Raw genomic sequence first — 13,780 nt, forward strand, 5'->3', positions numbered from 1 at the left:
CAATATTGACCTGCACAGGCAAAATTTCCATACTGGTTTCTCTACGTTCCAGTCACGAACATTTCACGTTTCTGCGTGCAGTCGCTCACGAAAAATACCTCCTCTGTTTACATTTGGGATTAATATATAAAATGACGTCTGGAGGGAGGTGACTACTTGCAATTTTAAAATCACAGTATCTTATTTTACTTTTACAGCTCATCTCCATAAACCCTTCTTCTTTCTCTTCTTTTTCTTCTTCTTCTTCTTCTTCTTCTTCCTCTTCTTCAATCTTTTTTCGGATAAAATTGTTGAGAGTTAATACGTAATAATAATTCAGGAAAGGTATCTTCCAAAGCTACACCTTAAGTCTTTGCTTGTTTAACCACAATTAGATTTCATCTAAAGCTTTGCTCTTTTCCCACATCTTCTGAATGGTCTGCTGCGGCCAGCAACATCTTCCTCTCTTGAGCCATCCTCTTCATCTCAGGGTCGCACTTACAGCCAGCTACCACGACTGGTGTTGGATACATTCAACCTGTATCGTCCCCTTCAGTTTTGCTCTCTAAGGCTGCCTCTAGCACCATGGAAATTACTCCCTGATACCTTAAAACATGTTCTATTATCATGTGCCTTCTTCTTGTCGGTGTTTTCCAAATATTTCTTTCAACGCTGATTTTGCGCAGTATTAGTTACCTTGTCAGTCCATTTATTATCAAATACGTAAACCAGATATATAGTTGTTATCGTACTATCACGCTTACAGTCGTCAGGTAACATTTAAAGTATGCTTCTTCACTAGTCAACCGTCCGATAAAGATTCTTCTTCTGTCTGTGGGCATTAGGATATAGGGCTGTTGCGACTTTTTTTTTATCCTTTTGGTCTTCCCATCTTTCCTATGGTCATTCCACTGTAATTTGTCTCTTGGAGCAGACAACCATGTCTTTTTAGGAACTAGCAAGGTGTAGTGATTTCTCATTCTTTGCAACTCTGTCCTTATTTCTACATTTATTTTCCTGCCTTTTCTCGTACAGCCAACTGTCTGTCTGAAAACATGACTTCTCTGCATTTAATCTACTGTCTTTCTCTTTCCTTAAAGTCGTATGCCACTTACATACTCTAGAATAGAATTCGCCAAGATTTTGCACAATTCTATTCTTACTTTTTTTAAATTTAAGCGTACCATTAATTAACTCTTGCTACTTTGTTCACAGTTTTCGCTTCTACTGGAAATGGTAAGGTGTATTCTAGTGTGTAGAATAAGTTTACTGTTACTATTAATTTTTTTCTGTTACTTTGCTACATGTAATAGGTTTTCTAAGTAAGATGATTTTATTCTTGGTCGAAATAGCAAGGTCATGCCTCACAGGTATCGGGCAGAGTTCATGAGATGATTTCTGTAAGGACTCTTTCCAGCCAGCGAGTAGCACAACTGTACCTACATATGTATTATTTCGTGCCCTTTGTGTAGTTATTAATCTCCTGCAGTTAATGACCCAAAACAGCTTCTATTACAAAATTAATATGTATGGTGGACGTGCTGCATATTAGTCGTACACCTAGATACGTGTTTTTTCTTATAATCCACTTTTCACACACTACTGATCTATATATCTAAGTAAATTCGTTTCATTCTATAATCAGATGTAATGGTAATGTCTTCTCCTACAGAATGGTATACAGTTTTTGATAGTTAACTTTATAAAATTATTTTATGTATACATAAATTTTTCTTTGTAATATTCTTTGATGTTTCCCAGCTATTTCGCTGGTTTTAAATATATTATGTACGTTAATGAATCTTTTACGCTGTGCCGAGTAGCATCTTCACTGTAACCTTAACCATTCGATACTTGTCACTGACAGTTATTAATGATAGTAAATAGAACTGCATACGTGTCACAGCGTTCTTTATTGTTGATGCTCTATTTCATCGTCCTGACGATACGATATTTCGACGGTCCAACTGCCCACCATCTTCAGGTGAAACTGAAGGTGCACCATCACGCCGGGACTGAGGTAACATCAGATACGGTGGCTCCTATACACCGGGAGCAGGCCGCTGCAATTATTTGCGTCTTTTTAAACGACTGTATTGAGATAATGTTCAGCGGCGGTAGATTTTTCAGGATGGAGCAAACATGTTGACGCTCCATACATCGGTCATAAACCGTGCGGACAGTCTGTCCAATATAAGCCTTCCCGCAATGGCAGAGAGTTTTTTTACACTCCAGACTTCTTGAATCTCGAATCGTCTTTAACAGATCCAGGAAGAGCTCTAGTTTTGACAAAAGGCAAAAGTGCCCTTTTAATATCGTGTTTTCCAAGGATTCTTGAAATTTTCAAAGAATACTCCCCGCAAAGCCTAAAAAAGCAACTGATTCAGATGATGGTCCACATTGGAAAGCATGAACAATGTGATGATCAGTACACCCATTTTGGCCTGAAAACGACCTTAAGATAATCCAGTCCCTGCGTCAAATATCAGAACCCTAAATAGTGTAGGTTCTCTTGCCTAGTGTACGTAAAACACCCCTGTGTTGATGTGGTGGATGACAAGTAGTAGCATGGAGGTAACGGTTCGTGTTCGACTTTTGGATTATTTTAACTGCGTTCATCCACACATCAGAGTTTCGATGGAAATTGAAAAAGACGGTAAATTACCTTTTTTGGATGTTTTTAGCACACACAAAAAAGAAAATGGGACTTTGGTACACAGTGTATACCGTAAACCTACGTATACGGACCGTTATCTCCATAACTAGTTGCTATCCACCGCATCAACGGATGGGAGATTTACGTACACTGGGAAAATGGTTTATGCAGTTTCGGTTCTGATCATTTGACACACAAACTGGATTATCTTAGGGTTGTTTACAGGCAACATGGATATTCTGGTCATCACATTGTTCGTGCTTTCGAATTTGGGCCACCAAGTGAACCAACAAAAGACACTTGTAAATCAATACTTTATCTTTGCGGGGAGTAATTCTTCAAAAATTTCAAGAATCCTCGGGAAATACGATATTAAGGGGGTCCTCTTGCCTTTGGCCAAAACTAGAGCTCTTGTTGGATCAGTTAATGACGATTTGGGATCGAAGAAGCCTGGAGTATATAAAATTCCATGCCTTTGCAGAAAGCCTTATATTGGACAAACTATTCGCACAGTTCATGATCGATGTATGGAGTATCAACGTCACATACGTTTACTTCAGCGTCAAAAATCTGCCGCCGCTGAACATTGTCTCAATGAAGGGCATAATATGTAATTTAAAGAGACGCAGGTTGTTGGTCCTGCTTCCCGTTACTGGGATTGTGTACTTAAGGAATCCATCGAGATATGATCATGTAATGACATTATTAATACAAATAAAGGTTTTGCTTTAAGGAAGATGTGCAATCCTAAATCAACAACGGTCTGGTTTTCGTCCTGCTGCATATTGATTGGCGATTCACCGCTATTGTTAGTTTCTACCCCCGGCAGCGCTGCAATTCTTCGCTTGGCAGAGGGCAGTTATTGTGCTCCTCGTGCATACACGCAGCGCTCTGTTCCGGGGTATAAAGAAGGCGCCGTATCTGATGTTACCTCAGTTCCGGTGTGATTGTGCCCCTACAATCTCACGTGAAGATGGTGGCCAGTTGGAACGACGAGAACGATGAAAACCGGCTGGATATCCATGAAGAGCACCAACATATACACACATCAAACAAAGTTTTGCATCACCTCGGTTTCCAGAACTCCTGAAGATAGACGTTGACTGTAGATATTGTATCACAAACACAGTCCCCCTGACTGTTCAGAGATGTCACTAAACACGCCCAAAGATGTAAATAGCCATGCATGAGCAGCAGCTATTAGCCTGAGAAGGTCCAACAGCCAATCAGTTCCAGTCATTCCGCCAGGAAGGAGGTACACGACTCGTGCTGTCTGTAGTTCAGCCATGCCTAGACGGTCAATACCGCGGTTCGATCGCGTCGGCATTGTTACGTTGTGCCAGGAAGGGCTCTCGGCAAGGGAAGTGTCCAGGCGTCTCAGAATGAACCAAAGCGATGTTGTTCGGACTTGGAGGAGATACAGAGAGAGAGAAACTGTCGATGGCATGCCTCACTCGCGCCGCCCAAGGGCTACTACTGCAGTGGTGGACTGCTACCTACAGATTATGGCTCAGAGGTGTATTGGTACAGGGAGGATTCCAGCACAAAGTACCGTTATCCAAGATGTCGGTGATGTCATCCAAGATAGCGGCGTGTAGACTTGGCAACAGCGCATGACGTCATCCAAGATGGCGGGCATGACGTGAGCTGATGACGCAAGTACCGTTATCCAAGATGGCGGCTTTTGCTGGGAAAGTGCCACACCCTCCTCCCCCAGAAAAATGGCGGGAAGTTCAAATGCTAATAGGAAAATGCATCACACCACGGTTATCTCTACTAAGAAAACCACAGGAAGATAGGTCGCTTGGGGTACCTCCACTAACCTACCTCATCTGACCACCAATTCTTCCTATGAACCAGTACCAAGTTCGAATCTTGGCGGCAAAGAAAGTTCAATTCTCATTTCTCTACTAAGCTAAGAAAATGGTGGTGAACAAAGGACACTTGGACTAACCTCAGTTTCCTGACCGCCACCTCCTCCTAAGTATTCGTGGGAAAAGACTCGATCAGTGCTGGACATAAATATTTATTTTGCATGCACCAGTCTTCATTTAAACAACTTCATGCACAACAGCAATCCAGTGTGTTCACCTCGAGGTCCGGACTCCAACTGACTTAGTACACAGTACCACCACCAGATGGCACTCTCATCTGTGACATAAGATGGCGGGAAACTGTGTGTTTGCCACAAGGTCCGCACTCAAATTGACCTAGTATACAGTGCCACCACCAGAGGGCGCAGTCGTCCAAGTTGGCGGCCATCAGAGAGCGCTACTATGGACTTGGGATGAATTTTTGCGAGTGCCATGCCCACCTGGACTTCGAAGCAAATAGTTAAAGTCTCCACCACGGTCCTCAACCGACCGCCATGTCCCTTACCAACCCATGTTGTTGGGCTAATGTATACTAATGTACACTAACATGTACTAACGTGCACAGTGCATGAAATCATTCAAGATGGCAGCTGTGACGCCAATTGATGATGCAAGTGACACACCCCCCTGGCTGGAAGTTTGAATTTTGGCGGAAGATAGGTCAGCTGGGCTACATCCACTAACCTAACCCCCCTCCTCTCCCCTCCCCCAGAAAAACGGCAGGAAGTCAAATTCCAACATGATAATGCATCACAACATGGTTATCTCTACTAACCTAAGAAAATCGTGGGAAAATATGTCACCTTCACTACCCCCATTAACCTAAGTCACCCAACTGCCACCTCTTTCTAGGAAATGGCGCCAAGATTGAATTTTGGTGGTAAAGAAAATTCCCATGTCTCTACTAAGCTAAGAAAATGGCGCGAAAGAAAGGACACTTGGACTACCTCCACTAACCTATGTCACCTAACTGCCACCTCATCCTACGAACTGGCGCAGAGTTTGAATTTTGGCAGTAAAGAAAGGTCACTTACGGTTTCCCTACCAACCTAAGAAAACTGCGGGAACAAAACTCACCTCCACTAACCTAAGTCACCTGACCGCCACCTCTTCCTAGGGATTGGTGGGAAAATGACTCAGCCTGTGCTGGGCTGCTGGAGAGAGGAGGAAGTGTGCTTTATTTATTTTGGAACAATTTATTTAGTGATGGAGTATATTTATCACACTGACACAAAACACCCACCCTAATGTGCTTGGGGTCACAATACACAGTCTGCAGACATGCAAACTCCTCCTAAATAACGCAGCACAGTGATGTGCCAACACGAAATCGTAAACTGTCCAAATAACGCATAGCACAGCCTACAGATCTGCTTGCAAAATAATGAAACAGACATGCAATCAACACACACAACCACCCTCTGCCATCCCCTGTCCACAGTACAGCACAGGATGTTAATGGCAGCCCCCACGATGTGACATGGCCATCAGTTGTCAAACCACACACACACTCCCGTCAAAGTCCCGCACGCATGACACGGTGGCACCCCTTTCGTGCTTGACACATGAGAAATTCCTTGCAAAGTACGTGTTCACCTAGGCACTGGTGCAGACGCGATTGTGCTGGAGCACAGACCCTCTAGGATCGCATGCACCATCACAGCTGCGAGCTTCAGACGGATGCAGGTGAAAGTTGGTTCTATTTTCGAGTATACAGTCAGTGCTATACTGACACAGAACTCCAAAGCACACTCACGCCAGTCTCATATGCGAGAAGCCTTTGGACAGCATGTGTCTTTACCATTGATGACAGAGGAAATTGTATAGTTTCCCAGGAATAGTTAATGCTCGCTTTCTTTATGTCTAAGCTTGTAGGCACGAAAATTCTTACCCTAACAGAACCTGTTCACAAAAATAACGCAGAATAACCCAGTCCATTATGTACTACCCTTCCTGCTCCCAACATACGCAAATGTCCTTACTGCTGTGTAGATTCTCCTATATCCCAGCACAATAGATGTGAACGAATCGAGCATTATGACTGGCTCTTATCGAGTTTACCCGCCGAATTACTGATGCCACTGGTATCGAAGCACCATCCACCTTTTCTTTCTTTCTGCAGACGGAACTTTCAGCGGTAAAATTAATTTGCACAGATCGCTAAATTACACTGACAGTTAAACCCGCAAAGTTGTCTACAGATTATCAAATACATATGAGACACACAAGAATATTGGAAGCCAGGAAGATATTTACCGGTGTAACTTCAATTAAATATTACGATTGCTGCTACAGTCTGACATCGATCGATGTACAGGTAATGTCTCCTCTTGATAACTGTGGTTCTGGAATGAATCTCACTATCTGTAGCACACATAATTTTCCACGTAAAAAATCCCTTGCGGTTATCGATGAGCTGAATCTGTATGTCCCTCATGATAGGACACACAGTCATCCTCTCTAGTCATGCCACAACATAAACCATAGTAACTTTACAATGCAATATATACACATTTTACACTATGTAAGCCACAGTAACTTTACAGTATAATATATACACACTTTACACAAACAGTGCAGTTATCTTTTATATCTGAAGAGCACCTGAAAAATTTTTTGTATGATTACACTCACAATGGCTATATGTCACGATGCTCCTCAACCCTAGGGAAGCACCGTCAACCTTTCCTTTCTTTCTACAGACATGACATTCAGCGGCAATTAACTATTTTACACTGATCATCATATTGCATCAACAACTAAACCTCGCAAAGTGCCATATATATCCTCAAATATGGAAAGACACTTACTCAATGACACTGCTCTCCCTCCCCCCCCCCCCCCAAAGAACAGGAGATTGAATATTAGAGCGTGAAACCGATCTCCATTCCGGCAATATATCACCATGCACTGTGTTGATCTAGTAAACATATAATTCATATCCTCCACCATACAAAATCTTCCCTTTTACATCAGAGCACCCTCAGCAGACCGAAGTCACCCTCAGATCTCTTCTACAAATTCGGGATCGTTTCCCCTCAGCACAAACGCGTTACAGTTTCTGCTCCAAACCTGCTTCCTTGCTTGCTCGCTTTTCTACGCACATCTCCAGACCTGGGGATTACAAGAACACACGTATTTTCGCATGGTCCTCCATAATATTATAACATTTTCGCTGTCCTGTTCGGTATCAAGCACTAGAAGCCATTCTACCGATCGCTAGCACAACATAATTCCCAAGATATAGACCGGAAATTATTTCTCTACAAACCCCAAACATTAGCGAGGTGCATCGTGCTGTAAACCACTGAGTAACTAGAAACAAATAGAGTAAGCTGATATTTCCATTCTCGATACCGATGTCGGTGATGTAACAGATTTCAAATCATCCCTATAATTTACAAGCCAACTAAAGTCTTTTCCATGTCTAGAGAACAGGCAAACGTGTCTTCCACATGCTAGAAGCACACACCTCAATCGATCTTCTCTCAACTAAATAAAGGCGCAAAATGTGCAGAATCAGTCAACCGGACAATGTACGTGGTTGGGAGCAACGGTCCAGTGCAAACGCACCTCCATACACAATCTTCTCAAATTTCCACTTGATCACGAAAGCCGCCCAGTCCATACTAAGTATTAGTTCGCTATTCGGTCGTATAGACGACGGCAAAGTTAACTCAGATACATACCTGCACTCGAAGAGGCCTCTGCATTCGGACAGCTGCTGCTGTTAACAGTAAACATGAATCATTACCACCACAGACCATGCATACACAGAATAATTCTAGAAAACCGGTCACATATATGTTTTATCATTATGCTTACAATTAAATGTTATGATCGCGGTCTCAATTGAACGGTATTCCACAGTGAGTGAAGTATCGGAAATACACCCTGCTGAAGGCCGTGTCTCTGGAAATGGAAATATCTGTATCTTCCTTACGACTGGACATAGTCACTTCCTTTACACATGTCGGAACACAAACACATACATTATAAGCCTAATGCTCAAATACAAACATATCACGCACACCCCACTACTACCAAGTATAATACTTGACCAATAAATTATTCCACATGATACAAAATAATACTGACCGATAATCAACGATGGGTGGGCATGTCTCTTAAGTTTTTTTTCTTGCGGGTGCTACCACTGTGCCTTAGAAAGAGAGACGTAATCAGCCAGATGTTAAAAAAACACGATCGCAACAACTACTGTATGTTATTGTCACAATCTATCTTGGTTCTACAGGTGCTTACAAGTATCCATGTTAAAAGGTAAACCTGCTTTACGAATCGAGGTATGACATTACCTCTGAATGAGGTGGTTTTTCCCGGACTAATACCGTGATGTTGATCGTAGGAATGTTTACTATCAGGCCAACACGTAGCCCACGATGCAACCTCGTGATAAAATTACCGCATTTTGAAAGTGATTCGGCTAAGGAACGTGGTATGTAAGCAGTATCTGCGATTCCCACACAGCCCCAGCTACATAATTCTATAGTATTTGTAACGCATTCTGTCTCGATACCATATCAGGGGTTCTGCGATATATCCACTGAGTTACAGGCGATGACTGATTGAGAAGGAACACAAACAATAGTAGTAGATGACGTGCTTGAGCGGACGATTTGTATGGGATTCGGTTAATGAAAAGGGGACATACAATTCAAGGTTTATTTCCCCAAAACAATCAGTTAATTGTAATAAATTACACTGTGGCTTACAAATTACAGTGACACAAAGAAATCAAGCTGCTTACAATATGAGGTAATAAACATGTTATATAGCAAAGGTAAACAGAGAAACTTCAAAACTGTTTACAATTTGATACATTAACAAATAATCGTTGTGCATTAAAGTACATACTTTCACCTAATACAATTAAATTTTTAAATGTGAAGCACAAATGTAAAATTTACAATTAAATTTTCAGTTGAAGTTACTCCTTCCTATACCTTCTTTAAAAGAGTGATAAAATTTTCAACAGGTATCTCAGTTAAAAATGCTATAAAATGCTTAACACAACAACACGTACATGACTAAATATATGTACGGCAAGGCCCAACATCAACAGCGCAATACACATTCAAACTTTCGCCAACATGGGCCGCTTGCCGATCAAAACATGTTACGACTACAGCAGCGGGCAAACTTACATAGGTAATAACACAGGCCATCTAGCAATCTTTGCCAAAATCAGTTTACACGAAGAAGTAAGAAGGGGGGGAGGGATAAACACAATAAATACCATACGCAAGTGCACTTGCCAAACCTACTACTAAAAATACAGTATGAAAAAGCTCTCGATTAATGACAAATCCGCGATAGACCCGGCAATATCGCACCTGAGCGCTAGTAGCCAAAATAAGGTTGACAGATACCAAGGTCTGACGTCATCTTAGGGCTAACTGGCACAACAAATAAATAAGTGTAAAAGAACAAGCAAATGGCAATGCCCAAGAATTTAAATAGGATTAAGTACACACGAGGCTAAACTCAATTGCTAGCACCTTGGACAGCGTCTTAGGCTTAATTGACACTACAAATAAATAAAGGTAAAAGAACAGACAAATGACAATGGCCAGCAATTTAAATAAAATAAGTAAGCAGAAGGCTAAAAGCAATTGCTAGCATCTTAACAAGCACACATAAAAATATCAGACTGCTGCCACATCACAAACGGAACAGGCGCGCGCGCAGTCCCCAGCAAGCCAGAAAAGCAATAACACACACTCCAGCAACCGAGCCAGCCTGATCACAGTAATTTCAACTCAGAATCAGGGCCCACGCAAAACACACACTGGTAAATAATTCCCACCAACAGATACGGCTGCCACCCCGGGCGGGAAAACAGGGGCGACGACCGGGTACACACCAGCAGAAAACTCGACACCTAGACTCTGGTCAAAACGGAATCACGCAGAAAATATGAACAACAGCTGAAGTAAGGTGAAGTAAGGTGAAACGAACGGACAGAACAAACACACAGAAAACCTGGGTGCGGAAACCCAAGCGATATCGTGGCACCCTTTTCAGAGGCGGAGAACCTCGAGCGATCGCGTGCGGGTATCCAACAGTTGTCCACTACAGCACGTCACCAACACGCCACACCGCCCAACGGCCATATCAACGAGGCCCGCCAGCAACGAGAGCACACCTCCGTGCCGGGGCGGAAGGCAAAATACCGCCAGCTCGGTGCGAATCCAACTGCTGAGCGTAGCGCGCGTGGCCCCCCGCGATAAACGCTCCAGAGGGCAGCAGCCGCCTCAGCGCCTGCGCAGGCCGAACCAGACGGAAACAGAAATACAAGCCGCTATCGATAGTGCTGGATACGCAACGCGCCAGAGAAATGGCACAGTGCTGATTGAGGTCGTGAGAAAATGTGCACTAGCTTCTCAGCTCTCTAGTGTTATGCTATCTGTTAGAAATGATGTCTGGAACTTGGAAACAGGTCTCTCCATTCAAGCACATACTTGCATCGGATCACACCCACAAGTGAATCATATTTCGGTCACTCTCATATCTCGCAACTAATCACCTTCCTCGAACCTGTCTGCTACACTAAAATTAAAACCTGGTTTTAGCCAGTCCCTACGCATCTTGCAGCTGCGCTCATTTCTACATCTTTGTGCATGTGATCGTTCCATTTTAAGTCGGAACTGAGCAGAAGTCGGAGAAAACAACATTCACCACCTTCTGCATCCAGTTTAGAAACAGAGCGATCTGAGTTAGTTTGATAGGAGCATGTTTTGACCATTCGATGGAAATGCGCGCATTGTGGTGCATCCCCAAACTACATACAGGTACTACAGATCTGCGTCCATTCAAATCTGTCACCCCAACATGCTAGCATCGTTATTCTCTACCCCCAAACAGAGAAAAATTAAGAACTGTAGAAGTTCCACTTACTTCATCCAATATAGAACTCACCTAGGCACCATTGCTCGCGCGGTGACGCAAAGCTGCGATGCGACTCCAGCGCGGAGAAAGAGATTTCGCAATGCTTCCCCAGAATAGCACAGCGTGTAGCCCTCTAAGCATTCCTAATGGTATACCTCGTCCCTTACAGAATTTACACTTTAAACTGCCGATGCTACTGCTGCCTGTGCGCCACGATCCTATTAAATATACAGGATTATTACAAATGATTGAAGCGATTTCACAGCTCTACAATAACTTTATTACTTGAGATACTTTCACAATGCTTTGCACACACATATAAAAACTGAAAAAGTTTTTTTAGGCATTCACAAATGTTCGATATGTGCCCCTTTAGTGATTCGGCAGACATCAAGCCGATAAGTTCCTCCCACACTCGGCGCAGCATGTCCCCATCAATGAGTTCGAAAGCATCGTTGATGCGAGCTCGCAGTTCTGGCACGTTTCTTGGTAGAGGAGGCTTAAACACTGAATCACATAACCCCACAGAAAGAAATTGCATGGGGTTAAGTCGGGAGAGCGTGGAGGCCATGACATGAATTGCTGATCATGATCTCCACCACGACCGATCCATCGGTTTTCCAATCTCCTGTTTAAGCAATGCCGAACATCATGATGGAAGTGCGGTGCAGCACCATCCTGTTGAAAGATGAAGTCGGCGCTGTCGGTATCCAGTTGTGGCATGAGCCAATTTTCCAGCATGTCCAGATACACGTGTCCTGTAACGTTTTTTTCGCAGAAGAAAAAGGGGCCGTAAACTTTAAACCGTGAGATTGCACAAAACACATTAACTTTTGGTGAATTGCGAATTTGCTGCACGAATGCGTGAGCATTCTCTACCGCCCAGATTCGCACATTGTGTCTGTTCACTTCACCATTAAGAAAAAATGTTGCTTCATCGCTGAAAACAAGTTTCGCACTGAATGCATCCTCTTCCATGAGCTGTTGCAACCGCGCCGAAAATTCAAAGCGTTTGACTTTGTCATCGGATGTCAGGGCTTGTAGCAATTGTAAACGGTAAGGCTTCTGCTTTAGCCTTTTCCGTAAGATTTTCCAAACCGTCGGCTGTGGTACGTTTAGCTCCCTGCTTGCTTTATTCGTCGACTTCCCGGGCTACGCGTGAAACTTGCCCGCACGCGTTCAGCCGTTTCTTCGCTCAGTGCAGGCCGACCCGTTGATTTCCCCTTACAGAGGCATCCAGAAGCTTTAAACTGCGCATACCATCGCCGAATGGAGTTAGCAGTTGGTGGATCTTTGTTGAACTTCGTCCTGAAGTGTCGTTGCACTGTTATGACTGACTGATGTGAGTGCATTTCAAGCACGACATACGCTTTCTCGGCTCCTGTCGCCATTTTGTCTCACTGCGCTCTCGAGCGCTCTGGCGGCAGAAACCTGAACTGCGGCTTCAGCCGAACAAAACTTTATGAGTTTTTCTACGTATCTGTAGTGTGTCGTGACCATATGTCAATGAATGGAGCTACAGTGAATTTATGAAATCGCTTCAATCATTTGTAATAGCCCTGTACAAGCACTGCAGAGGCCACTATAAAGTTTGATCACCTACACTCCAGGCGAATGATCCTATCCCACAGACTATACTAAGCCGCAAAAGACGCCTCTCGTGGTCCTGTTTACTTGTTTGAAACACTGTTTTCTAACACTCTTTGTACAACACCAAACATTTCGTATTTTTTGCTACATCTTCAGGTCCTGTCCCAGGTTCTAAACTGACATTAATGAATTCTGATCCACAGCCTTTCGCAGGAAACTAGACATTGCATGGTGTAAATCAGGTTCTTACGGAGGATACCATAACACATCGGCTGATTTTAAATAAAAGACTGTTACAACATAAGGAAACCGGAAGAGTTTTAAGGCGTTGGCGTAGGTTTGCAAACTACAGTGTGAAGATGATTCACGAGCAATACATTCACGCTCGTCTCTCACACTGACGGAATAGCTGATAACTCTGTTTCGACTGATTCCTCATATTGCGATCATGTACGCGAGCACTGTTTCGCTGCTAGCGACCCCCAAAATGTGTCACCCATCCACAAAAACTCATTCCCCAACTCAGACAAACGCTGTCAGTTAATTATTATGTGGTAACCAACAGAGTGCCATTGCACGGATAGGATGAAAAAGACACGGCCGATGTACTGTAATAATAAGCATCACAGTTGATAGCGCGAACAATTTTAGCAATTTTACAGTAACTTCAACACCGGCCAATGATGTGAGAGCATGTTTCCCCAATTTCAGTATCATAGCTAAACCTCCCCTTCTGCACTTTGCAAGTATCATTGCGAACATGAATACGTCC

General features: G+C 43.2%; 1 protein-coding gene across 1 annotated transcript in view; it reads left to right on the plus strand.

Annotated features, from left to right (window-relative positions):
- Positions 1–13,780, plus strand: part of LOC126262287 (peptidyl-alpha-hydroxyglycine alpha-amidating lyase 2-like) — a 210,236-nt gene that overhangs the window by 95,928 nt on the left and 100,528 nt on the right. Inside the window, exon 5 of the mRNA XM_049958806.1 lies at positions 1,195–1,215. Coding sequence (XP_049814763.1) covers positions 1,195–1,215 — 21 coding nt within the window. The remainder of the gene's footprint in view (positions 1–1,194; positions 1,216–13,780) is intronic.

Source organism: Schistocerca nitens, chromosome 6, assembly GCF_023898315.1.
Source record: "Schistocerca nitens isolate TAMUIC-IGC-003100 chromosome 6, iqSchNite1.1, whole genome shotgun sequence".
Taxonomy (NCBI): domain Eukaryota; kingdom Metazoa; phylum Arthropoda; class Insecta; order Orthoptera; family Acrididae; genus Schistocerca; species Schistocerca nitens.